This window comes from Gadus macrocephalus, chromosome 6, assembly GCF_031168955.1.
Source record: "Gadus macrocephalus chromosome 6, ASM3116895v1".
Taxonomy (NCBI): domain Eukaryota; kingdom Metazoa; phylum Chordata; class Actinopteri; order Gadiformes; family Gadidae; genus Gadus; species Gadus macrocephalus.
Genome location: NC_082387.1, coordinates 22359811 through 22386346, shown reverse-complemented (window position 1 = coordinate 22386346; position 26536 = coordinate 22359811). Strand labels below are relative to the sequence as shown.

At 44.9% G+C, this 26536-nt stretch overlaps 1 protein-coding gene and 1 long non-coding RNA gene across 5 annotated transcripts in view; both read right to left on the bottom strand.

Annotated features, from left to right (window-relative positions):
- The window catches only part of mtmr3 (myotubularin related protein 3), a 35895-nt gene extending 10727 nt beyond the window's left edge, over positions 1 to 25168 (bottom strand). For 2 of the 4 annotated variants that reach the window (XM_060055085.1, XM_060055087.1), the window contains exons 1-17: positions 24872 to 25168; positions 23409 to 23481; positions 21641 to 21705; positions 20593 to 20682; positions 20024 to 20140; positions 14148 to 14171; positions 13043 to 13125; positions 12617 to 12783; positions 10230 to 10326; positions 9813 to 9926; positions 9229 to 9419; positions 8045 to 8176; positions 7372 to 7483; positions 2238 to 2433; positions 1524 to 1709; positions 846 to 1016; positions 377 to 522 (exon numbers count right to left, since the gene is read on the bottom strand). In XM_060055085.1, coding sequence (XP_059911068.1) covers positions 377 to 522; positions 846 to 1016; positions 1524 to 1709; positions 2238 to 2433; positions 7372 to 7483; positions 8045 to 8176; positions 9229 to 9419; positions 9813 to 9926; positions 10230 to 10326; positions 12617 to 12783; positions 13043 to 13125; positions 14148 to 14171; positions 20024 to 20140; positions 20593 to 20682; positions 21641 to 21643 — 1829 coding nt within the window. In that variant the 5' untranslated portion in view covers positions 21644 to 21705; positions 23409 to 23481; positions 24872 to 25168. The remainder of the gene's footprint in view (positions 1 to 376; positions 523 to 845; positions 1017 to 1523; positions 1710 to 2237; positions 2434 to 7371; positions 7484 to 8044; positions 8177 to 9228; positions 9420 to 9812; positions 9927 to 10229; positions 10327 to 12616; positions 12784 to 13042; positions 13126 to 14147; positions 14172 to 20023; positions 20141 to 20592; positions 20683 to 21640; positions 21706 to 23408; positions 23482 to 24871) is intronic. The other 2 variants (XM_060055086.1, XM_060055088.1) reach the window with 1 other exon arrangement.
- Positions 1 to 26536, bottom strand: part of LOC132460072 (uncharacterized) — a 63185-nt gene that overhangs the window by 10727 nt on the left and 25922 nt on the right. The window lies entirely within an intron of this gene.

Below are 26536 nucleotides of genomic sequence, written 5' to 3'. Positions count from 1 at the left end.
AAGAATATTGTTCAATCATAACAGACCTAGCGGAAATTGAACCCTCATGGCAAAAATGTGTTGCGACACGTCACACAAACTATTAATCTGAGAAACAAGTGAATGTTGTTAACAGCACCGACGTACAAAGCGACCCCTAGGTTTACTCTGAGGTTTAGGAGCGAAGCGACAACCTGTTCTGCCCTAGCGACTGTCAGCGGCTGCTTTGGGATCCGATGCCGATAGAGAAGCATCGGACGACCAGAGGACTAGGCCTCCTTCTCTCTAGGTGGTGGTGAGGTGGGGCGGATCCACCCTCAACCTGGAGTGGTCTGCTGGTGGATCTCACGGTGCAATGGGCCCGGGTAGACGGGTGATCAGGGGGGGGCAGGCTGACCTTCCGAGAGTCGCTTCCTCCGGGCTGGAGCCGGGCGCAGGGTAATGCGCGCACGAGTCGTCGCTGGGCGTCGTGGGGGAGGAGCTGGGCAGGTAGACGGCCGTCCAGAGCATCAGGTTACGCACGTGGCACACCGGGTGCAGCACCTGAAGAGGAAAACAGAAGCACACTGAGGATCTACGTCTCAAATCAAAAGTTCTTCCAGAGCAAATCCTCGTTTTTTCCCCCATCATCAAATCATAAAAACTAATCATTGATTGAAGAATGTAGATAAAAAAAAAACACGCCTTGGAATGCAACCACCAAGAAAACAATGTCACCGCAAAGACTTCCCAGAGGGTAATTAATCCAGATTTAGTGTCTCTCTCTCTGCATTCCCAGAGCCGTGGGTCCCTCTCTACATCTGATCACCACTCCCGGGTCCCTGGGGAGAAGGGTCCTCACGAGGGGCCCGAGGGAGGGGACGTACCGTCTCGGACTGCGAGGAGTAGAGCATGTTGCACAGGGCGCGGTTGCCGCTGCGCAGCAGGGACCAGACGGAGCAGGTCCTCTCCTGCACGTGGCGGTCCTCCCGCTCCTTGCCGCTGTTGCACAGGAACGTGCCGAACAGACACGAGTAGGCGTGCTGCACCAGCTTCACCTGCACACACACACACACACACACACACACACACACACACACACACACACACACACACACACACACACACACACACACACACACACACACACACACACACATGCAGAAACACACACACACACATATACCCACACACATGCACGCAGAAACACACACAAATACACACAGACCCACCCACACGTGCACACGCAGAAACACACACACACACACACACACACACACAAACACGCACACACACGTAATTATACACCGATGAGCTGGTATGTAGGAACTTGTAAATACCCTAGTATGATCATAAATCGCCTCAGATTTGATTATAGGACAGACCCAACCACAACAAGCAACACCCCCAAACAGAAATTGCATATTGGAAGACAGATGTCGCACAGGACTTGGGAGTCTCTCGTGTCGTTTGTGGTGATCTATATCGGAGAATCCCAGCGGAAACAGATCCTCAGCCCGCGGCGGATCTCCCTGCATGTAGTACCACTGGGGATGAACACTGACCAGGAAGGCCTCGTTGAACTCGAAGGAGCAGGGGAACTGCCTCTGCAGCTGGTGCACGCAGTCCAGCCACTGCAGGAAGACCGGGCAGCGCTCGTTCACGTCCTCAGAGTTCTCCCCGTGGCCGCAGCGGTCGGCGAACTTGTGGCCGAAGTCCAGCCAGTCCGTCTCCACCAGGACCTGGAAGCCCTGGGAGACATAAACACACACACACACACACACACACACACACACACACACACACACACACACACACACACACACACACACACACACACACACACACACACACACACACACACACACACACACACACACACAAAATGAGTGCAATTAGATAGGTTTGCAAACGGAGACAACTGCATGGGTAATGTCGTCTTACAGGAAAGCACAGAACTAATTGTTCCAACTTAACAGCTTAGTATGCAAACACAGAAACAAAACATAGGAGGGTTAACCCTAACCCTTACATGAGTTGTGTTATTTTTTTACCATGTATCATTCAGTCAAGTATTTTCTAATATTGTGGGAACTTTTACTATTTACTATATATAGTCCACTCCAAAAGATTATAAAAAAATACAAATAAAACAGCTAAACTGAATTAATGGCAGAAAATACCACCAACCCAAATTCCCGCCAACTTAATCATAGAAACAGTGCATGAAACAACAGGTCCACACGCTTGGCCTTTCAGGGCTCCCTCGGCCGCCGTACCTCGATGGTGCGGTAGTACGGGTCCAGGAGCATCTTGGAGAGCGCCACGATCTGGGGTGTGCGATCCCAGCCGTCGGAGCAGTGCACCATGGCGGGCCGGTGGTCGCGGTGCACGGCGTTGACCGCCAGCAGCGCCGCCTTCAGCAGCAGGGACAGGTGCTGCAGCCACTTGGTGCTCTCCAGGGCCGACAGCCAGCTGCAGTGGGGAGGGGGGGGGGGGGGGGGCGGTGGTCAGCCACAGACAGAAGCACGGACACCTCAGAGAGTGGACCAGTGGCGTTTACCGTTATGAACGCAAGGCTCTATGGGGCGGCAGTTCTGACATATGTTACTTTTTTTTTTAATGATTGTACCGCTTACATTAAATAAATGTGCTCTCAATGAGCTATTGAGTTTAGGAATTTAAAAAAGGGTGAATGTTGAGCGTCAAACTGAATTGATCATCGCAGATATTATTGTGTGCGTTGCTGTCCATCTGAGACAACCCAAATATATCAAATGGGTCTTAAACACAATCAATCCGATTTTATGGTAGGCTTTAATAAAGAGCTAAACAGGCATAAAAGTTTGAGCGTTGTCATCGACTCAAGACAAGCCCATCCTCGGTTAAGAACACACCTTCAAGGGTGAGGCCCGGTTGTAATTCAAATGTTATTCCCAGCCACGCTGGATTGCTTCGTCTAGTCGAAATATAGTATCGTGGAAAAACTCTGTAAGGGTATTCTCAGCCATAGCTTTGTTTTCCTTTCAATTCAACTCTTTTTACCCCCTATATTTGGAGAAAAGCAAGCAGAGCAGGCTATGTATGACACATCTTTGTGCTGGTGAAGCTGTATAAACACCACATCGTCTTCAACCAAGCTTTACCACAGCCACTCATTATCACACTAGTGAACGCTACACCCTGCGGATCTCTAGAGGCAGCACAGTCCCCTACAGGGACTAGACTCTGGTTAGTGGGGACGTACAGAGAGAGAGGGAGGAACTGAGACAGAAATGGAGAGGGATTCAAGCGGTGGAATTCTCTTCCTCTGTCATTGATAGGTAGGATTAATGTGGTAAAAATGAATGTCTTGCCAAGATTTCTTTTTCTTTTTCAGTGCACTCCTTTATTTTTGTTTTTTAAGTCATTGGATGAGACTATTACTTCCTTCTTGTGGGGAGGTAAGACTCCCAGGGTAAAAAAAGTCTCTACTGCAAAAGTTCACATCTGACGGTGGTCTTGCCTTACCAAATTTTCTTCTATATTATTGGTCAGCGCAAATACATAAATTAACTTATTGGCTTCAATCTCCCGATCTATTATGGTGTAAGCTTGAGACCCAGTCGTGTTTCTCCTCTACACTACCGGCTTTACTCACATCTGCATTGCCCATTAACCCTTCTAGTTTCACTAAGAATCCTATTGTGCTATCTACACTGAGGATTTGGTTCCAATTCAGGCACCATTTTAAGTTTTCTTCTGCATCCACTCTGATGCCCATAGTGAACAATCATCTATTTCCCCCATCTGTTGGGAATATCTCCTACATCTTATGGCAAAACCGAGGCATTAAAGTTTTTAGAGACCTTTATAAAGACGGCACTTTTGCTACTTTCTCAGACTTGTCTAAAGATTTTAATTTACCTACATCCCATTTATTTATGTACTTTCAAATTAGGCATTGTGCCTCTTCTCTTTTTTCATGTTATCCCTTGCTCTCTATTAACCAGCTGAAAGAAGAAGAAGACCTTTTGACCTTAAAACCCCAACAGAAATCACTAATACCTAAGATTTATGACAAACTCATGGCTCTGGAAAATGATTCAGCTGTCAAAAGCAAAAGTGCTTGGGAGAGTGAACTTGGGATAAATCTGACGGATCAATGGTGGGATAAAGCTGTGCATAGTATACGCTCATCTTCTCCTTGTGCCAGGCTGCAGTTTATTCAGTTTAAAGTGTTACATAGAGTCCATTTCACCAAAGCTAGACTGTCTAAAATATATCCAAATGTTTTGGACCAATGTGACCGATGCCATGCCTCCTCATGTAACTTTAGTCATATGTTTTTTTACTGTCCCAGATTACTTAAATTTTGGACTGACTTTTTTGTGATTTTGTCGGTGGTTCTTGGGGTTCAAATAAGGACAGACCCCTTGATTGCTATATTTGGGACCCCAACAGAACGGCTCCGTGTTGGCTCTTTGCAATCGGAGGTGCTAGCCTTCACTTCCCTTCTGGCACGACGCCGAATCTTGCTAATGTGGAAGTCTCCCAATCCCCCATCCATATCGGTCTGGCTCAAGGACGTTATGTTCTTTATTCTCATCTCATCTCATTTTCTTCCGCTTATCCGGGGTCGGGTCGCGGGGGGAGCAGCTCAAGCAGGGGGCCCCAGACTTCCCTTTCCCGGGCCACATTGACCAACTCTGACGGGGGGATCCCGAGGCGTTCCCAGGCCAGTGTTGAGATATAATCTCTCCACCTAGTCCTGGGTCTTCCCCGAGGTCTCCTCCCCACTGGACGTGCCTGAAACACCTCCCAAGGAAGGCGCCCAGTGGGCATCCTTACCAGATGCCCGAACCACCTCAGCTGACTCCTTTCTAAGTAAAGGAGCAGCGGCTCTAATCCGAGTTCCTCACGGATGGCTGAGCTTCTCACCCTATCCCTAAGGGAGACGCCAACCACCCTTCTGAGAAAACTCATCTCGGCCGCTTGTACCCGCGATCTCGTCCTTTCGGTCATCACCCAGCCCTCATGACCATAGGTGAGGATAGGAACGAAGATCGACCGGTAGATCGAGAGCTTTGCCTTGCGGCTCAGCTCTCTTTTCGTTACAACGGTGCGGTAAAGCGAACGCAATACCGCCCCCGCTGCTCCGATTCTCCGGCCAATCTCACGTTCCATAGTACCCTCACTCGCGAAACAGACCCCGAGGTACTTGAACTCCTTCACTTGGGCTAAGGACTCATTTCCTACCCGGAGTAAGCAATCCATCGGTTTCCTGCTAAGAGTCATGGCCTCAGATTTAGCGGTGCTGATCCTCATCCCAGCCGCTTCACACTCGGCCGCCAGCCGATCCAGTGAGTGCTGAAGGTCACAGGCCGATGATCCCATGAGGACCACATCATCTGCAAAAAGCAGTGACGAGATCCTCAGACCACCGAACTGCAACCCCTCCCCACCACGACTACGCCTCGATATCCTGTCCATGTATATCACAAACAGGATTGGTGACAAGGCGCAGCCCTGGCGGAGCCCAGCACCCACCGAGAACGAAACTGACTGGCTGCCGAGGACGCGAACACAGCTCTCGCTTTGGGAGTACAGGGATTGGATGGCCCTGAGGATAGACCCCCTTATCCCATACTCCCGCAGCACCTCCCACAGTTTCTCCCGGGGGACCCGGTCATACGCCTTCTCCAGATCCACAAAACACATGTAGACCGGATGGGCATACTCCCAGGCCCCCTCCAGGATCCTTGCGAGAGTGAAGAGCTGGTCCGTAGTTCCACGTCCGGGGCGAAAACCGCATTGTTCCTCTTCAATCTGAGGTTCGACGATCGGCCGAACCCTCCTTTCCAGCACCTTGGAGTAGACTTTACCAGGGAGGCTGAGAAGTGTGATACCCCGGTAATTGGCACACACTCTCTGGTCCCCCTTTTTGAACAGGGGAACCACCACCCCGGTTTGCCACTCCTTTGGCACTGTACCCGACTCCCACGCGATGTTGAATAGGCGTGTCAACCATGACAGCCCCTCAACACCCAGAGCCTTTAGCATTTCTGGCTGGATCTCATCAATCCCTGGGGCTTTGCCACTGCGGAGATGTTTGACTACCTCAGTGACCTCCACCAGGGAAATTGACGACGAAACACCATCAACCTCGAGCTCTGCCTCCAACATAGGGGGCGTGTTATTCGGATTCAGGAGTTCCTCAAAGTGTTCCTTCCAACGTCCGACGACCTCCTCAGTTGAGGTCAACAGAGTCCCATCCTTACTGTACACAGCTTGGACGGTTCCCCGTTTCCCCCTCCTGAGGTGCCGGATAGTCTTCCAGAAACACTTTGGTGCCGACCGAAAGTCCTTCTCCATGGCCTCTCCGAACTTCTCCCACACCCGCTGCTTAGCCTCCGACACGGCAGCAGCTGCAGCCCTTCGGGCCTGTCGGTACCCTGCAACCGAGTCAGGAGTCTTCCAGGATATCATATCCCGGAAGGCCTCCTTCTTCAATCGGACGGCTTCCCTGACCACCGGTGTCCACCACGGTGTCCGAGGGTTACCGCCCCTTGAGGAGCCTAAGACCCTGAGGCCACAGCTAGCCACCACAGCTTCAGCAATGGAGGCTTTGAACACCGCCCACTCCGGCTCAATGCCCCCAACCTCCACAGGAATGCTAGAAAAACTCCGCCGGAGGTGTGAGTTGAAGATACCTAGGACGGGGGCCTCCTCCAGACGTTCCCAGTTCACCCGCACTACGCGTTTGGGCTTACCAGGTCATGTTCTTTATTAGATTAGAAAAAATAACCTTGTCGGTAAAAGGCTGCTCCACTAAATTTACAAAAAAATTGAATTATTTTATATCTGACTTTAACTCATTATCAGCCCTGCCCCAAGACTAATCCCCCTGTCCCCCTTTTTATTTTATTTTATTTTTTATTTATTTTTTTATAATATATATATATATATATTTTTTTTTTTTTCTCTCTCATTCATTTCTTTGAACTATTTATTTTGTGTTATAAGTTTGATATTTTGATATTTGTATAATCTATGCTTATTTTCATTGTTAAAATTTGCAATGTATACTCATGACGAGACAACTGTTCCTTGTGGGTGTTTTTGTTGTGTTTATAAAAAGAAAAAACCCAATAAAAATATGAAGCAAAAAAAATAGAAATGGAGAGGGAGAAGAGAGAGTGAGAGAGTTAGAGCAATAGTCTAAAAAAGAGGAGAGATCAAAATCATCTGCATGGAACAGTGCCAAAGCTTCTGAAACCGGCCTCAGACGTTCCAGATCGACGGGTCAAAATTTAGTTAACGAAGGAACAAACAAACCACATTCAGCACAGGTTGAGAAAAAATACCTGGCGTTCTAGTTCAAGAATATTGTTTTTGTCTCAGTTAGGAAGACAGAGAGCGAGACCGACTCACTTGGCTGGATCAGGCATCTGGGTGCAGAGAAAACGTAGGGACTGGAAACTCTTGCGAATGGAGTGGATGTTGGCCATGCCCATGAATACCACCTCACAGTTGGGGTAGTACTCTGAAACAGCCGGGGAACAGACAACAACAACAGCAGGAAAACAGACGTCAACAACAGCAGGGAAACAGGCGTCCCCAACCAGACTAAACAATGCTACCAACGTTTTAACGCTGCTGTAGGTCAGATTTGAGAGTTGGAAAGCGCGCAGCCCAGTAGAGGGCAACATTTAAAACATAAACAACCTAAATGAACAGCCTTCGCTCAGCCATCCTCTAATTACAGCTCTCATAATTATGAGCTTCATAATTAAACAATAATAATTACGTTTTTTCACTATATTTAAAAGGGTTACATTTATCTCAGGAAACGGCACCACGTCTGTTCTTGCAACTGCTCCTTCTGAATGGCATAACGCATTTTCACCCAACTAACTTTCTGCTTGGAACCGTGTGTGGCTACTCTTCAGAGGAGGATGAACAGGAATCGTTACCTCGATGCTTTCCATCCTACAGCAGCCATTGCTCCCGATAACTAAAGTCCTCTCGGAGCAGGATTCTCCCATAAAACATCCAGACGACCGTGGTGGGAGCCACTGGGGGGGCGCCAGAGTGGGCCTCCTACCTGGGCACTCGCAGCCTCCCCCCTTGGCGCGGTTGGCCACGGCGGCGGCGTAGGACCGGGCGTCCAGGATCAGCAGCTTGTGGGGCTGGATGGCCAGCGTCTCCACCTCAGAGTTGTTGGTCAGGGACGACTCTGATGCAACAAAACAACACACTCTCACTGAAACCGCGATTCCTTTACATGTTTCCTGTCTTTGTTACTCAATGTTTCCATTTAGATCCTTTCCAACCGTGGTACTATTACTCAGATCCATACAGATTTCATCATCACGTGAATATATACACCCCCAGGGGAGAGGTGCCAAAAAGTTTTCTCTGATCACAATAAAAGAACCAGCGAGCAAGAAAGGGGGTACTTTATCCAAATCAATTATGAATAACCAAGACGTGACCGAGTTATTTTAAGGCAAACCCCTGGCGGGGGGGATTCATTAGCAGGAGATTGATTCATGAATCTCCTGTGGAAGTTTGATACAGGATTCCCCAGAGGACAGCAGTGTTTTGATGGATGTCTGATGTTTGTGTGCACAGCAGATCTTTCAGACATGCCCTGGCAGGCCATATTGCTCAATGCTGTCTGATGCAAAGGCACAGATAGTGAGCTGTGTGTGTGTGTGTGTGTGTGTGTGTGTGTGTGTGTAGATAGAACTGTAGGGATGGTGGATATATTTAAGGAATGTCAATGTGTGTGGGTACATGTGTACAGCAAGAGATAGCGATATGGGAAGAGAGAGATGTAGAGACAGAGACAAGGGGTTTGAGAGAGAGATGTAGAGACAGAGACAAGGGTTGAGAGAGAGAGATGTAGAGACAGAGACAAGAGGAGAGAGAGAGAGAGAGAGAGAGAGAGAGAGAGAGAGAGAGAGAGAGAGAGAGAGAGAGAGAGAGATGTAGAGACGGAGACAAGATGAGAGAGACAGAAATGTAGAGACAGAGACAATGGGAGAGAGAGGTGTAGAGACAGAGACAAGGGTTGAGAGAGAAGCAGAGACAGAGACAACCGCAAGTCCCTGAGCAAGACACTGAACCCTAACTGCTCCCGACGAGCTGGCTGTCGCCTTGCATGGTTGACTCCACCGTCAGTGTGTCAATGTGTGTACATTAACCCTTTTAGTCGCTTTGGATAAAAGCGTCTGCTTTAATTTAGTAAATATAAATGAATCAGTGGATGAGCTCGGGGTTTACCGAAGTCCGTATCGTGCAGTGCGTTGCCGTTGCTGTGGCCGCCGTTGGCCTGATGCTTGCGGCTGATGCCGTCCACGGCGCATGCCTTGGCGATGGACTGCACCAGGTGCTCGTCGTCTGCATTCCTCCAGCCCCACCAGCTCACCTCAGGCTGGCCACAGCGAGCGATCACCGCCCCCGTGGTCACGTGCCTGGAGATCAGAGCAGAGGAATCAAGATGTAAAAGGTTTAATCGCACGGAGCATTTCGCTCCGTGTAGTAAAAGGGCTGGATGGATGGATGGATGGATGGATGGATGGATGGATGGATGGATGGATGGATGGATGGATGGATGGATGGATGGATGGATGGATGGATGGATGGATGGATGGATGGATGGATGGATGGATGGATATCCCATGCTTGAGGTGCCTCTACGAAGGGCTCAGCACAGGGAGCAAACACCTCATAAGAGAAAACGTCAACAGACGCTGCGGTAGATATCTTCGGTTTAGTTTGGTGTTTGGTGCCTTGCGTGTCACACACAAAGAACAGACCAAAGACGTGCGGAAACAGAGAGAGGAGGAGAACAGCGAGCAACAGACCTGTACACCACAGCTGGAAACCTCTTCCACGACCGGAACGCGGCCACATTCTCCAGCTCCTTGTCGGTGATCCAGGCTGGGACCAGCAGCTGCTGGGGGTAGCTGGAGCACAGCCTGGGAGGGGTGAGCGAGGCCAGGGAGACACAGAGACGATGAGACGATGCGCTGTGATTGACTCAGCAGAAGGTATTGGAATGGGCTCTTATCAACGCTTTGCTATTGAAACAAATGAACGATGGGCTGTAATATAAAACTAAATACAATTAGCTTGTGTGTTGTTGTGTCGGGCACATAGCTGTTTGTTATTCCAACATTGCTCGAGTTATAATTGTGATCTTAACTGATCCTGGGGGGATTTGTCTGGGGGCCCCGGGAGCAAAAGTATTCAATGCACATTCATGGGGCAGATCCCCATACCTGAATCTACTGTTGATGTCTGATATCCTCCAGGCGTTCTGGGTGTCGAAGCCCATCCGCTCCACCTCGTTCTTGAACCAGGACGTCACGTGTTCGCCTGCGTTGAAGAGGGGATGGACGACATAAATAAAAGAGTAACAGCTGAGAGGGAGTTGGGAAAGGGTGAATCTCGTTTCTTTGTTCTAGCAAAATCTCAGCCCTACCCCTCGCTGTTGGCGCTCGACGGGCTGCCGAGCCCGCAGCCGGGCTGCCGAGCCCGCAGCCGGGCTGCCGAGCCCGCAGCCGGGCTGCCGAGCCCGCAGCCGGGCTGCCCGACCCTGGTCCATGGCAGAGGAGCTGCCGGGCCCATGTTTCATTTTATTCAACAAAATGGGACAATAATATCCATATGTTCCTTGTTCTAGGGACTCCAGGTTGAAGATAAGCTTTAATTCCCTGCCAAGTAAGGCAAGGCAAGGCAAGGCAACTTTATTTATATAGCACTTCATACACAAGGCAGACTCAAAGTGCTTCACATATAAACAATGTCATACAATTAAATAAAATAATAGGTAAGTAAAAGAAAATCATATGCAAAAAATAGAAAGTTAAAAAGGCATTTTAGTATTAAAATAGAAAATAAAGGCAAAGTTATTTAGCAGAAAGCTATAGCAAACATAAAAGTCTTCAAGTAATCCAATAGTTAGTTTAAAAAATGCTTATTAGCCTTGATAATGGTGGATCATTCAGTACGTTAACATGCACAGCTTATTCAGATTAAAGCCATAGTATATACTTATTAGTTCCTCAATTGGACAACTGCAATATTACGATGATGTTTTTTTTATTAACCTGTGTATTTTTTCATCAATCTATCCATCCATCCATCCATCCATCCATCCATCCATCCATACATCATCCATCCATCAGTTATTATATATTGTACATAACATGTGGTCATATAACCCAGTTCTGCCATACAATTCCTTCTTATTTGTTATGTTTTCTTTCAGGAGATCATTGAGGCCGCTGTCATCACAGAGCCCATCCCTCCACCTACAGCACCTCTTCTGCATTGGTAGCCCTAAGCCCTCATCCCCCAGGAAGATAGAAAGATTAAACATCCACTGGTTTAAAACTGACCGAGTTATTGATAAAATGCGATGGTTGATGCCTTTTTGTAATTTGCAATATAGGACGATCCGATACACATCTAGATACATGTGCTACGATACGATTAAGGGACGAAACATTTTAATATGGAACGATTTAATGCGATTCGATTCAATGTTATTAAGATCTAGTGCGATTTGATGAGATATGAATCAATCTGATAGATACAGTTAATATTCGCTTAACGTTTACACATACATTTTCTTTTAATTAAGTTTAGAACTACATGTCTATTTATTTGTTTATTTATAGACTTGATCGCTGTCCTACACAATTTAAAACATTGCGAAGCTTTTGTCAGAGGCAAGACCCAAAGGACTTCCACACGTTTGATTTCAGAATCGCTGGTGCACTGAAAATCGTTTCACCGTTTTCGCACACATGGCTGTTATTCGCAAACTCACAACTCTGGTTGTTCCCTACTAAAAGACGCAGGGCGCGGGCGGAGACGTGAGCAAAAACATTCACACCCACAAGGATCCGCTCGCTTCCTTAAGTTTAATTTTCCGGATCCTTATGGAAACGGAATGAATTGAGTTGAGAATGCTGTCTTGGTATCAGGCTATAGCTCACTCAACCGATTGCAACGTTTAAATCGGTGCATCAACAGATTCTTGGTCCTTTTAAATCGATTCAGGGGCCTACGTATCGATGTAGTCGCATCTGTGTTAATCAGACCGGATACCGATTCGTATCGGTGAATCGTTACACCCCTAATATTTATGTTTTACATGGATGGCATACTACCTCAAGTTCTATGTTTATTCTGGTTTTATATATTATGTTGATCTTGCATAATGTTTGATCATAAATTAAGTTTCTGCAGTTTCTAACAGATTGTGAGCATGAATAATATTCTTATCTAACCATACCGTGCTTTTCCATGTGCGTAAGGTTGCATTCCTAAGACATTCAAACTATTCAGTAAAATTCCAGAGACAGATATTGTATCAAAAGACCAAAAAAATAAAATGAAATCAAAACCCCGTCAACAACTACTAATGACGTACTGTAACTGGGTCGTGAAGGGTTGTCGTCCCATTTCGTAGGGGTAGGGTTGAGCGGTAGGGTTAAGGGGTAGGGGTAGGGTTAAGGTGGAGATTTTTGTAGAGCAAAGAAACGAGATTGGGCCCAAGTCTTGGAGAATGGAGGTGGAGGGGAGGGGCTGGTTTGCAGGGATCGTCCCCGTGTTGGCAGGGATCCCACCTAAAGTTGTCAGGGATCGGCAGCCCTACCTGGCCTGCAGAGCTCGCCGTGCTGCTCCTTCTCCCCGGCGTAGACGTCCATGCACCAGGCGTGGAAGGCGAAAGAGAAGAGGTGCTCCAGGCTGGATGGGGGCCGTCCCGCCGCACTCAGCCGCTTCAGCCACTCCTGGCACTGCTCTAGGGTGGAGAACTGGCACCTGCGGACGGAGGTGATGCAAAAGAGCTGTTAGGACCTCAACTTACCAAGTTCTGCCCTTAGTGGGATACAATAACTTCCCCCAGCTCTCGATTATACTTAATACTGTACTGGAGAACTCCAAAAAGATAATTTCATAGGTTTTCTTGTAAGAAATCACTAACATAGGAAATCAGAAGGTTTGAATCGCGCAACGGATGTGTCCATTGACAGTTTGATGTGTGTGTGTGTGTGTTTATGCGTTTGTGCGTGGGGCCTACCTGACCACCTTACAGTCCTTACAGGTGACGTGCAGCTGGAAGATGTCCCGGCACTCCACGTTCTCAATCAGCTGCAGAGGCACCTGTTGGGGAGCCGGCAGGTTGTCACTCAACACTGAGGCATGCTCCCATGCTAATGCTTATGCTAATGTTAGCATCACTCGCACACACAAAAATATAAAACGTGTGCTCCACAACACCAGCAGGCCAGGAATGCCACTACCACATGCAACCACTTTAATGATTTACGGTTCAAAGCCGGTTAGTGTCAATCAAAAACAGGTTGTCGTTTGTTACGCAATAGTGTAATAAAAAAAATCTATTAGCATGCTGTGTCTGCAGTGCACCAGTCAACGTTTTTTTTTGTTGCATGAACCCTCGATGGTGTCGTTCCACCAACAGCGTTCCCCCCCCCCCCCCCCCACTGAACTCAGTCAATGTTTATCTGCGGGTTATCTGTTTGGCACATTGGAGGAGTATGAGAACACAGACTTTACTGTTGAACTGGCTTGGCCTCTATGGATGCCTCTGCTGGGCTTGGTTGTCCGACAGAAACCGCTGTTCAATGATCTGCTTCACACACGGTTCAAAGCCACGCGTGACGGACAGATAGCCCAGAGCGCGTGGCGGAGCAGGAAGGAAGAGTAACAACCAACCATATATCCACACACACATAAATATGTGAAGCCTGTATAGAAGTGCTGTCCAATCACATCCCTCCATACAACATATACTATTATTGTCCTTTTACTGGTTGGTGGAAGCAAGCGTCTTTGTGGAATCCATTAGACTCCCAGAATGCTGTTCATTTCCTTTAATAGAGCCATATGAGGTTGTTGAATCCAGGGGATTCCCTTACATGGGAATGGCGGCAACGAGCTCTCTCCAGGATAGACAGATACCCCTCCTCACCCACCCCTTGGAAGTTATAAAAACGGCCCACACCTCCGTTCGCACAGATTTAGGCCCAATCCCATTTCTACCCCTTACTGGGATTTGGCCTAACAGACATGTACGTCCAGTCGTCCACACGTGTGCACACACGCAAAAGCACATGACAGCCACGTGCACCACCCCACACCGTGCAGCACCGCAGGGTACTTACAGACACCTCACAACAACAACTCATCTATTCGAAAAAACAACAGAAGAACAAAACGGTTATCCAACACAAGTTTGTTGAAATGAAAATGCTGCTGGCCATCCTGATGGCTGTGCTTCCGTCTGTACATTCTGTCTGCGACTGGTATCCCGCTGCTCTAATCCAGGCCCCCGGCCTGTAAGGCGCCCTTCACATTACCCTGGGCTGCTGGGTGAATGGCTACTCTGTCGTTCCCGTGAAAGGCATCTCCAGGTCTCTCACCTTCCCTCCTCTCCTCTCCCCGTCTCCCTCTTCCTCATCACCACCTATCTCACTGCTGGTCGGTCTAGAGGCCAGAGGGCTGTAAGGCCTACTGCATGAGCGTTATGACTGCATGAGCGTTATGACTGCATGAGCGTTATGACTGCATGAGCGTTATGACTGCATGAGCGTTATGACTGCATGAGCGTTATGACTGCATGAGTGTTATGACGGCATGAGTGTTATGACGGCATGAGTGTTATGACTGCATGAGCGTTATGACTGCATGAGCGTTATGACTCCATGAGCGTTATGACTGCATGAGTGTTATGACTGCATGAGGGTTATGACTGCATGAGTGTTATGACTGCATGAGTGTTATGACTGCATGAGGGTTGTATATCACGCTTTCTTTCAGGCAGGATCCCAATCCAATCTCAATACTTCTTAGGGTTTTACAAGTTACTTAACAGTACAACCAAACTAATTCCCTTATTTTTTCAAATATGGCCCTATACTGAACGTAATTGACCAGCTGGATGACATAGGGCCCTTAAACACTTAGAACTGTTGTCCTGGTTGGTCAGAAATGAGGGAAGATATTGGGAGGGAGCAGTCTTAAAGCTCAATTGTCTCATACATAGTGAATACAAGAGAGGATGGAATTACGCAACACTTAACGTTATTCTTCACTGCTGTTTTGATGTGGATTTGGGATGTGGCTGCTCCCTAATAGCCAACCAAGTCATTGGTCCAGTTGTTCCCAACCTTTGGGTCGGGGTCCCCTGATGTGTATATGGGGTCACACAGGACATCCATTTTATCGAAACAGTTTTATTTATTATTTTATTTTAAACTACACATAGATGTCCTGTATAAACTGACTGCCTTAGTATTTATAGCCACAGGCAAGCTAGTACTACTACTTATTCTGTAGAATTGTGATGTGATAACGTTCAAAGGGACACTGATATAAAGTAGGGATGGGCGTGAGGAATCGATTACTCGAGTACTACTCGTTACAAATGAACTCGGTTGGTGGACAGGCAAACTCGAGTTTGCATATACACACACAAACAAAGTTTTCTGAAGCAAATGTATCAATTTTCTGTCGGCGCCACTAACGCATGACGTGGGCACAAAGAAAATTAAATGCATCCATTTCCATGGCGCGTTCCGTGGCGTGTGCAGGCACGCCAGAATTCAAAAAGTTAAGAGATGGCGGTTAAAACAAACCGCAGCGAAGAATTGAAATACTTTAAAGAAATAGGAGATCATAAGGTGAAATGTAAAATATGCCAAGCGAAATCGAGCTACCAGAAAGTACTATGCGGCAACATATGCTCCTGAAACACAACAGTGAGTTCGGGAAAGCAGACCCGCAGCAACGGTGAAAGTGAAAGTGTGTCGGCTATATTTTCACCGCCGCAAGACGCAGCTGTAATCCCGGGCGTGTAGAGAAGATCACAACGCTGAGTATTTCCATAGTCCATTTGCTGCCGTTTTATTTGCAGCTTTAAGCATTTATTTGCAATGGTTAGGCTACTTGTTTCGTTTTTTTTAAACTGTTACAGGCCTTGGTTCGACGTGATTTAAATTGTGAGACGCATATTATTTTTGTAAGGGAAATGTGTTTTGAACGTTTGCAAAAATAAATAATGAATACTCTGATAACTCTGACTGTTTTGATGGAGAATAAGCATTAGGCCTACATGTTTGGTTGGTAATATTGCCATTCATCATCAGGCCTATTCCTGCTGCAGATGCGTTGCATTCTAAAAATAGATTTGATTTAACGAGTACTCGATTGATCCTCGAGGAATTCCTTCGATCACTCGAGTTTGGAATTTACTACTCGTGCCCATCCCTAATATAAAGGCAGATGTTTATTGGGTAAAAACTATTTGAGTTGAAGCAGATGAAATGTGCCGGGCAAGAAAGGATGGGAACCACTGCATTAGTCGATCAGGAGAAATTAAACTAAGTTATATTAAATGAACAAATTCAATCAAATACGCCAAGAGTCATGACTAGCAACGACACTTGGGCTTTGTGGTCTAAACATGGGTTTTTATTTGACCGCAAAGATTTACACAGCTATGAACAAAACTGCCACTCTGAAAGAGATCCATACATCCACCTGTGCCAGGCACACAGCAAGCTTTCACTCTAACCGCTCAGGGAATTTTAGCATCTAGTTATTTTGACAAGCATCAGTTCTATTACAAATACTTACAAATACCCCCCCCCCCCAAAAAAAAAAAAATGCTGGTGTTACAAATACGTTTTGTGTTGTTATATAATGGTGTAATAAAATACACTCAATGTTTAATGGCTAATTTCTGGTGGTTCCGACACATTCAATTTCATTACCACATTGTTTTGGCATGCAGTAATAAAGAAGACACTTAAAAAAAAGTCCCTATTACGTTTTCGGAACGCAGAAACAAAAAACTGTTACAGTTCCTAATTATTAAAGGTATGATGTGTAAAGTCGAGGTGGCAACTAGTGGTGAGGTTGCAGATTGCAACTAACTGACCCCCCCCCCCCCCACCTACCCCTCCCTAACCCCCTCTTTCCAACGTCTATGGGGGGCCTTTACCGGCCTGTATTGTTTATTGCGCTACTAGGTACTACCAAAATTATGTAATCCTCTACGACAGCATTGTGAAGCCAGGTGTCAAGTGATGAGCTTCTTTGATCGATCAACTTGAATTGCACTAAGGTCTATTTTTTTTTTACGGCTTTTAGCTTGCCAATAGATCAGTTTAACCAATCGCACTTGGTTCCATGTAATTGTGAACGTTAGTTGGAAGGTGGGTAATATTTCAGATATAATTGGGTGCTTCCTAGGAAAGTAGGTTACCAATCATTAGAAATACCTCCTCTAGCACCCTTCCATTCAAGGTACAAGTGTAGTCATCCAAGGTTTATGTTGAACAGCCCAAGTTGTATTCTGTATCTAGAAATGAAGATAGTACTTTCCAATAAATTACTCTTTCTTAAGTAGTTAATGTTCGTGGCTCCAGCCTTTTATAAAGGGTTCATTACATTTCCCTAAGTTTACATCTGGGACCATGGTACATCTTTTTAAATACTGGGTACATTTTGGCAGTTGTTTACTCATGTAATTTCCTCATTTACTCCATGAAATTGAAACACACTTGCACCCTACATGTTCTGCAACGTTACCAAGTATTACATTACAATTGACTCACTAATAAGTTGAAACTGTCCTGTAAAAGGAAGCCTTGTTTGACTTCATGGTATTACCAGGCTTTCACCATTTCCCTTGGAATAGAATAGTCCATTGTCCATGCAATTAAAGTCAACTTGTACCATGAATGTTCCACAACAAACCTAAGTAAAAAAACTTTAGGTAAAGTAGGATGAACTGTCCTGAAAAAGGAAGCCTCGTTTGTTTCCATGGTATTGCCATGATCTAACCCTATACCTCTAACTGGTTATTCATTTTCCCAGCAATAAATACAAACTTTTAGCATATATGTTCTGCAATGTTGTTAAGTAAGACATTCCCTTTTCCATGCAATATTAAACTTGCATGAATGGGCTCAAGGAAGTTCCCCTTAAAGCACAAAGTACAGATGGACCTCTACTCAGCACTAGAGCTAGAGTTAGGGTTCTCCTCCTACATCATTCTCAATTCCTTTATAACTTAATTTGTGGAGGAAGGATGGGAGGATTGTTGATGGACTTCAACCGCCGGCGATGGCAGGCCTAATTCATTAATAGAATCAAAATGCAAGAATCCATCTCTTCATGCCTCAAGTTATGTGTTTTTTGTAGAGCTGTCAGTTAAACGCGTTATTAACGGCGTTAACGCAAACCAAATTTAACGGCGTTAAAAAAATGATCGCGCGATTAACGCAATTATTTTATTAAACAAAAAAAAAAAAAAAAAAAATTTTTTTTCTTTGGCTCAAAACAAAGAAGCAGTAGCAGTAGGCTATTTTTTTGTATCGTCCTGTTTTGATCAGTATATGCCAATGTTGTTATCAATAAAAAATCATTTGCACAAGGCAAGCCGATGCACTTCACCATGTTGATAAGAGAATTAAAATGAGAAGAATTATGGGACAAAAAAATCAAGGGATATTTAGCATAGAAAAAGAATTTGCGATTAATCGTGAGTTAACTATGACATTAATGCGATTAATCACGATTAAATATTTTAATCGCTTGACAGCTCTAGTTTTTTGCTAAAAGTGTATAACCCTTCCAAAACCATGGAAAAAAATAAGCCTTCTTTCAACCGTATATTTTCGGTTGACAAAATTATAATGTCTTACTTACAAACATTGCAGAAAAAATGGTAACAGTTTGTATTTACTGAATCCAAAAGGTATCAGGTACGAGAGTCATGCCTGGAGCCGAGTGATACCAGGGACAGTTTAGACTTACTGGGTCAATTGTAGAAACATCTGCAAGAACGTACCCAGTATTTAAAGAGATGTACCATGACAACCGAGACAAACCGTTCCTATCAAGATTGTTACCAGGTAAGTATCAATGTCCTTTTTCAACTTAAATTGAATGAACCCTTTATAAATGGGCGGAACCATGAACAAAAACTATTTGAGAAAAAGTAGTGCATTAGAAAGTACCATCTAAATTTGTAGATTGTACATAATTCAACTTGGGCCGTTACCAACATTAGCCTTGGATAACTGCAAATGTTACTTTCACTGATGGGTAATAGAGGAGGTAGAATTGGTTAACAACTTCACTAAGTGAACGAAAAGTACAGAATTATATCAGATTTTTACAAACCAAACCAACTTTAAACGTCAAAATTAGAACTAGATTTACTAGTGATATACAAAATAATAGATTATTGTAACCTATTTTTACCAAGTAAATACATAGTAATAATGTGCGGCCCTTTGCCACACATCTATGGAGTTAATATAGAAACAATAGTAATGTTTTGTAGTCTATGAACAGGAATTTTTCATTTTACTATTTTTTTTTTCATGCATTTAATCCTGAGAATGGTAGAAGAAGGAAGAAGAAAAGGAAGACTGAAGGAGTACAGCTCAAGCCCTGGCCTGGTCGCTCACAGCAGCAGCCAAGTAACAAAACACTGAGGGTTAGATCACCTGCTGCCTTGCTTGTTTTTGGAAAACATATTAAACTAGTCGTTGATGGAAAGTTAGGAACAGTATTAAATATCTATTTGGCGTTTTCTTTTTGAAACACTAACACAATAGTTACATGTAGAACGTTTGAAGAAGGAGGACCCCTCTCTTCTCTGCCTCACTTTCTCCAACAAAAACAGTAGAACTGCGAGAGAGAGCGAGAGAGAGAGCGAGAGAGAGAGCGAGAGAGAGAGCGAGAGCGAGAGCGAGAGCGAGAGAGAGATCTGCACCGCGTGGCACCCCCCCCACCAGAACACGGTCAAATGGGTGGGAAACACGGGACGGATTGCTTTAAGCCACTTACTAGAGCGGTATAAATATAGTTAGCGGCATGGTGTGGAATTTCGCTTTGATCAACGCTGTGGACACTGCCTCCACTGTGTCCATCGTCTCATACACGGCACATGGTAGGGGGCTGCCATTAAGGTAATCCTCTTAAACGCTAACTATTGGTCTATTTAGCGGAGGACCTGACTCACATTGACCACAGACTCCTTGAACTTGATATGGAGCCGGTAGTTGGACATGGCGATGATGGCGTCCTCCGCTCTCCCCACATACTCCGTGAACTCACCATGCAGCTGGGAGAAGGGAACCTGGCATGGGAGCAGGAAGAGAACCGTACACATAAGCTCAGAACCGCAGCCTCCGCTTTTACATAGAAGTGGTGAAATATATGCTATTCAACAACAAAACATCATTCAAACATTAACTTTAACTGTAGTTGTCTAGGCATGAGGGCTTTTTATTTTAGAGGCATTCCTGAGCTTGCGACTGCATACTTTCTCAAATTGAAAGCATCCAATACAAAAGATTTGAGTCCAATGCTAAATATTGTTCATCTCTTTTTAAATGCAAATAACTCAGTTTGATCACACACAATTTTAAGGGGTCATCCTTTTGTGGCTCAAAATAATTCTCTTGTGAACCAAAAAAAAAATAAGACCTCCGACCCAGTCTACAGATTATTTCACTTGCTATCCGTGTGCAGGACACAGACACCCCAAATGCTTAATTTAGAAACAGCTGTACAGATGTTCCGGCTCACCTGCATGTTCTCTTCCTCCAGGACAGGGGACTTCTTGGGGAAGAACTGGTTGGCCTGGACGCACTCCAGGCTCTGCTGCCCCTCCTCCTCCTGTGGGTCCACAAGCAGGGTGAAGCAGAACCAATACAATGCGCAATTCAAACATTCCCCTCAATGCTCCGATTAGCCCCAGGAACGAATGACTAGAAGGACGTGTTGTTTGTTTGTCGCATATATCGCATATAAACCCTCAACTTAACACACTTTGGCGCTTCAACAGGGCCAACTGTTTTCTGCAGTTTCAATTGACCAATAACAAATTCAGGGGTAGCTATCCTCTGACAAGACACCCGAAACCCTTACTTAGGGTTCAGAAGTGACGAGTGTTTAACAAGCAATGAAAACCAGTTATTTATCAGTTTTCAAAACATCTCGAAAGACCTTCCACGAATGTTGTGTGATTACAGAGACACATCAAAAGGCTTACGCCTCAGCCTCTTATTTCTAGAGCGCCAGCTATCTAGTGGGAGCGCCACCATGGAAAACAAAATCCTGGGGAGAAGCCTAGAATATTGAATAAATACTATCATTACAACCCATCTGTCTTTGGTCGATTCTCACACTGGACGGAGGGTGTCAAAGTGTTACCAATGTAGTGGAAAAGTGTTCATGTAACCGAATACAAAACTAACGTAGAATACGTTAAACATAGAATAAACAATAGAAATCAAACCCTAAACAAAAAATACAGATCCCTTTTTACTTAAGCAGAGACCAGGTAAGATGTGCGGTGCAAATTGAAGTACACTGGTATCCACAACACTAGGAAACACCCACTTGCAAAGTGCAGTAACACCCACACACACTTCACTGGTTGAAAATTGGACATGGCTGTGAAGGCTGTAATTGCCGGCTGGATACTAGAGCGGACTGATTAGCTACCAAAAAGAAGATAAATAAAAGGCAGGGTTTCCAATTCTGTATACAAAACAAAGCAGACAGCCTACCTAGAGAAACTGAGTGCTTCCCTAAGAGGCCCTGTAATGACATGCATTGAGAGGAGCTTTACCATGGTCCCCAGGTAGGAGTGGGGTCTTCAGACACAGAAGCTCTACCCTGGGACTGAAACCCAGGCTGAGGGAGAGAAGAAGGAGACAAAAGAGAAAAATAAAATAAAATATACTTCACATCTACCTTAACAAATTCAAGTGTAACATCAAATCTATCCCCGTGTTGTTTTGTTTGAAACTCTGTTTGAATATGGTTTGCCTTTTTCTTTATGCATAGACGACCTGTCAATCAATGTCTACTTCATATTCAATGAAGGTACTACTTGGCAAACATTGTATTCTGGGGAAAATTAAAAACTATTGGCAGAGATGTTTGCCTACCCAACCTTTTTTTTTCCATTCCCCGCCACAAAGCCAGAGAGCGCTGTACAGAATCAGAGACCATTCAGTATAGAGCCGTCATGGGCAGCGTCCACATAATCGGACACCTTGTTACATAACCAGCAGTGTTCTCAGCGCTGCCTTTTTGAAAAAAAAACAGCGATCCCCACAAGCTTTGCTGCCTTTTTGCAATCAAGAACTACTTTCCAATAGCAAATTATTTTGTTTTGAAAACGAAGAGAGGCATTAAAATCCAACGAGTCAGCGATTGTGGATTTTCCGGTCTGGATGACCCATATTTCCCTCTCAGATATTTTTGGGAAGCCACATCGGTGGCAAGATTATCTCTGATAGTTATGTCTGTGCTTAAGTTTGTTATAAAGTATAATCGATACTCTGTTGGCACTGGTAGATCTTTGGGCTCATGACATAACCCTTATTTGCTCAAGTGTTGAACCACTTATGTTGTTCCCATTTCCTGTTTGTGTGACCTTTTACATCCAAATAATGGTCTATTTGAGGTTCTTCATTATTAATCCATACGTCTGATTTACTCAGACCCTTATTGACTGCTAGCCTGGGTATACCCATGCTGCCTTGCACGCAATTTCATTTCACGCTGCTTGGCAGCCTGGATTCCATGGATCAGATTTTCACCTGAGATAGGGAAACAATCACAGAACGCGGAGGGACGGCAAGACAAATGACGACGTCTATGCGTCACACCGAAGTTTGTAGTTTACGGATCCAAAATGGCAGCAGACGGGTTACCTTTCGATGCAGCCTTAGATGGTGTTCTAAGTTGTTTAGAACGCATGTTTATTTAGAAAAATAGCAACTTTCGGCGTTAAGCTCTTTCCTTACCAAGAAGGATGTCTTTGCCCTGCTACCAACAGGCTTTGATTGGCTATGAGCTACGTACAGACTCATATGATAGACATTCGTAGCGCCCAATAAACGGCTCTGGGCAATCGTTAACCACGCCTCAAATACGAGAAAATGTATGTGTGGTTCCCAGACCTCAACTCAATGTAGATTGAGATGAGGTCTGGCGTTAGCCAGGCTAATCGACTGCTTGGACTAAATCCGGAGACTGGCAGATACCAGGCCTGGGAAATGCAAGGGAAGTAAAGGCTGGTGGAGACTTCCACAAACCAACATGAGGGCCAAACATCAAATGCCTCTTGGATACCATTGACTGGGCTAATGTGGCACCGGTTGCTAACTGGCCCGGCTATAATAAGGTAACTGGTGAAACAATCCCACACAAAATGCCAAAATGCCAGCACATTTCCGGAGCAGAGAACATCAAGTGTGCTTCTTATGCACCATATGAAATTCTGAACTGACCCAATCAATTGTTCATTTAAAAAACATAGCAGTAAAATTTACACAGAGCTGACCGCAAGTTTCAGTAGAGTATTTATTTCATCACTTGGAACTTACCACAAGTAGTAAGCAACAGACGAGGATGTCTCGCAATCCTGTCCTCAAGGGTTTAGTGGTTGGGCATGGAAATCTGTTAAGAGAGGCAGCAAACATGCATGTGATTTAAGACTAAATGTTTTCTTTATAACTCTCTTGGTATTCGGTAAAGTGACAGTGTTCCCCATCCACTGCAGCCTCTAACCCTACAATAGCCCTTATTATTCAGAGGCAAATATAGATGTTCTGGTGGTAAGGGCAGCCTTTAAATGAGCCGAGAATAGGACACACACCTTCCACATGTTTGGGGGGGAATGGCATGGAGTCAGTTGGGTCCATTTGGAGTTTATGTAATCCTGACAGCAAGTAAAGTTTAATCAGTCACATAGGATTGCTTATTAGGTTTCCATCTTCAGATAAGGATAGAAAACTGGGCATGTGCAAACTTTTTCCAATTAGAGGAAAAAGCAACACTTGACAAAACTGAAATCTGATCTCTGTAAATCCGATCTCGGTAGGTCAGAATGACATAACCCATACGCATTCAAGTGCATTTTTATATAAAATACCAGGGTTTGCTGAACAGGAGCAGCTTGAATAACGAAATGTGCCTTTTCAAGCCAGACCCGTCGGTCTACTTAGTAAGCAAATTAATTACCATACTTGGCTATCGAACCAAAGTAATAGGAACTACACTCAAGGCTGTCTCAAGCCGATAAAGCATATCTTCAGCACTCACTCGCAGACTATGTTTACCGCAGCGGGATCATGAGAGCCGTTGCTGCGACCCAGAGCGGGTCCAGACCGGGTCCATGTTAAGAGGTGCACAGAGCAGGCTAAGCCCATTAGAGCCTTAACGTGACTCCTATCCCGCGACAGGCCACTCTGTATTACAACATGAAGCATTATTCAGCTGATTATTGTATACAGAAACCTTAACTTAAATACAAAACAATTAGTGATCAAGGGAAGTGGTGGTAAATAAAAAGGCCAAGGGAGGGACAACGTAGACGGATCGAATATTTCTAAACATCGGATTATAAATGTATGCAATAACGTGCATTGTTATCAATAAATATAATTGTTAAACATGTTTACGTTGTCACGTTTATTCAAAACACTGTACTGGGAGTGGGACGTGCTAATGTTGAACAAGCTAACAGTTCGGGGGAACAGCTAGGATAGCACCCCGCTAACGTGAGAGAACGATAATGTCATGACACACATTTGTTATCTCTATTTATTATCTGTGAGGGAACGAAAGAGCGCTGCAGTGACGGCGGTGTTGCTTTTAGTCGCTGTGGAAAACTTCACGTTGACCCGGTTAAGTTTGCAAGAATAACCCGGGCTAACTCCCATGGCTAGCATCCACCACTCACTGGACTAACCAGACTATGTTTAGTGTCTCAATGGGATAGTGTAGTTCTGTTTTTATGCACATATAACAGTTGTGTCTGTTAGCTAGCGGCGCTACCGCGGCTCACCGGAGAGGTTTTGTTGTTGTTGTGAGATGGAGGGCGGACCCCGACGCGGAGGCCTCTGCTGAGCAGAACAGCCACCGGCAGACTCACAGCGGACGGGCGAGACGGGAGCCTTAAAGCCAACGGTTCAGTCGAAGATCAGTGCAGCCAATCAACAATGAAAAACACCGGATCAAATAAACATTAGTCATATCCAAGCCGAAGCCAGTTTCACTGCGCCCAGGTCAGGAGCCGCCGATCAGAGTTCTTCATCGTCGCCATCGCCGCGAATAGTCCCAGCCCGACGCTATCCGTGCGAAAGTGACGTCATTACGTCGGCGGTCGGCTCTTGACAGAGGGGAGGGGCGGAGGGGAGGAGCTCATCAGTAGACCACGCAGCCAAAATCATGTAAACATTGGGATGGAAGACGGTAAAGGTGCTACGATTTCCATTTCTCTCTGTCTGACAATTAATCTGAAAACGTGACAACACGTGCTTATAGATATAGACCCCATGAATATAAGTAGAAACAAATAAATGTAATAATATTGCTGCTTGATAATGGTTGTATCCAAAAACCTATGAATCAATTTACTGCTTTTCATCACAAAATATTGAAAATAGCTAGCTACCTTTAACAACACTAACGGTTTATAAATATTTTGTTGCGAGTGGAATAAGACGCAAGTATCCAGGAAGCCTCGAATATCAAATTTTTAGTATGTGGGATCCATGAATGTGGCTACAACAATCTACACGGTTAAATAATCTGATCAAGGCTGATAAACTAACTTTGAATATTGACCTACTGAAGCGAGGAGCTTGAAATGAATCCTCTTAGATCATATATATTTACACACTGATTATCAACTTTCATTGACTAAGAGAAACAATACACTGCCTGTAAGCAACAATATATATGAAAGCAAAATCTTCTTAGCTTTTTAACAAAACATGGATTGGATGGCAATCTGTTTTCTTAACTTAAGTGGTTGTAAGTTACACCAATAAAGAGATAAAACCAACATTATGCAGTGATTGTTTTAGCAAGACCATGCAGTTGCTAAGAGACCACCGATTTTGCTGGAAAGAGGAAAATTAGATGTGGTCTGATAACTGCTGTCTGGAGCAGGATTTCAGTCAGGTATAAATAACAGGTCGACTAGCATGCCCCAGACTAGAGTAGAACGAGAATAGTCTATGGTACAACAAAGGGACTATAATCATGTTGACCATTTTCATTTTGGAAGCAGTAAAACACTGTTAAAACATTCACACATTTAACTCCAAAATTGATACGTTAGATTCCAAAAGCAGATTATGGACCCTCCTTTCAAACATCTTCCACCTACTCAAATTATAGTAAACTGATTTGTCCAGCAATTGTCTAACAATGTCCAATTTAACACGTCAATGCTATTACACAGTGTATTGGGAGCAGTAGTGTCTTTCAGCAGCAGTTACTGTAATTGCGCCATAAACCACCACGATGAGACACCTTATTCCAAACTGCAGATTCCTTTGACTTAAAATAAAGGTTTGACCCCAGAGCATCCTGCTCTATCCTTGAGCAAGATGCCTTACCCCCTGCTCCTTAATGACCTGTATCTGAATTCCCTCACGTAGCCATTCTGTTAAGAGACTAAATATGGGATAATGCTCATAGACATCGGTTGAATACTGCATGT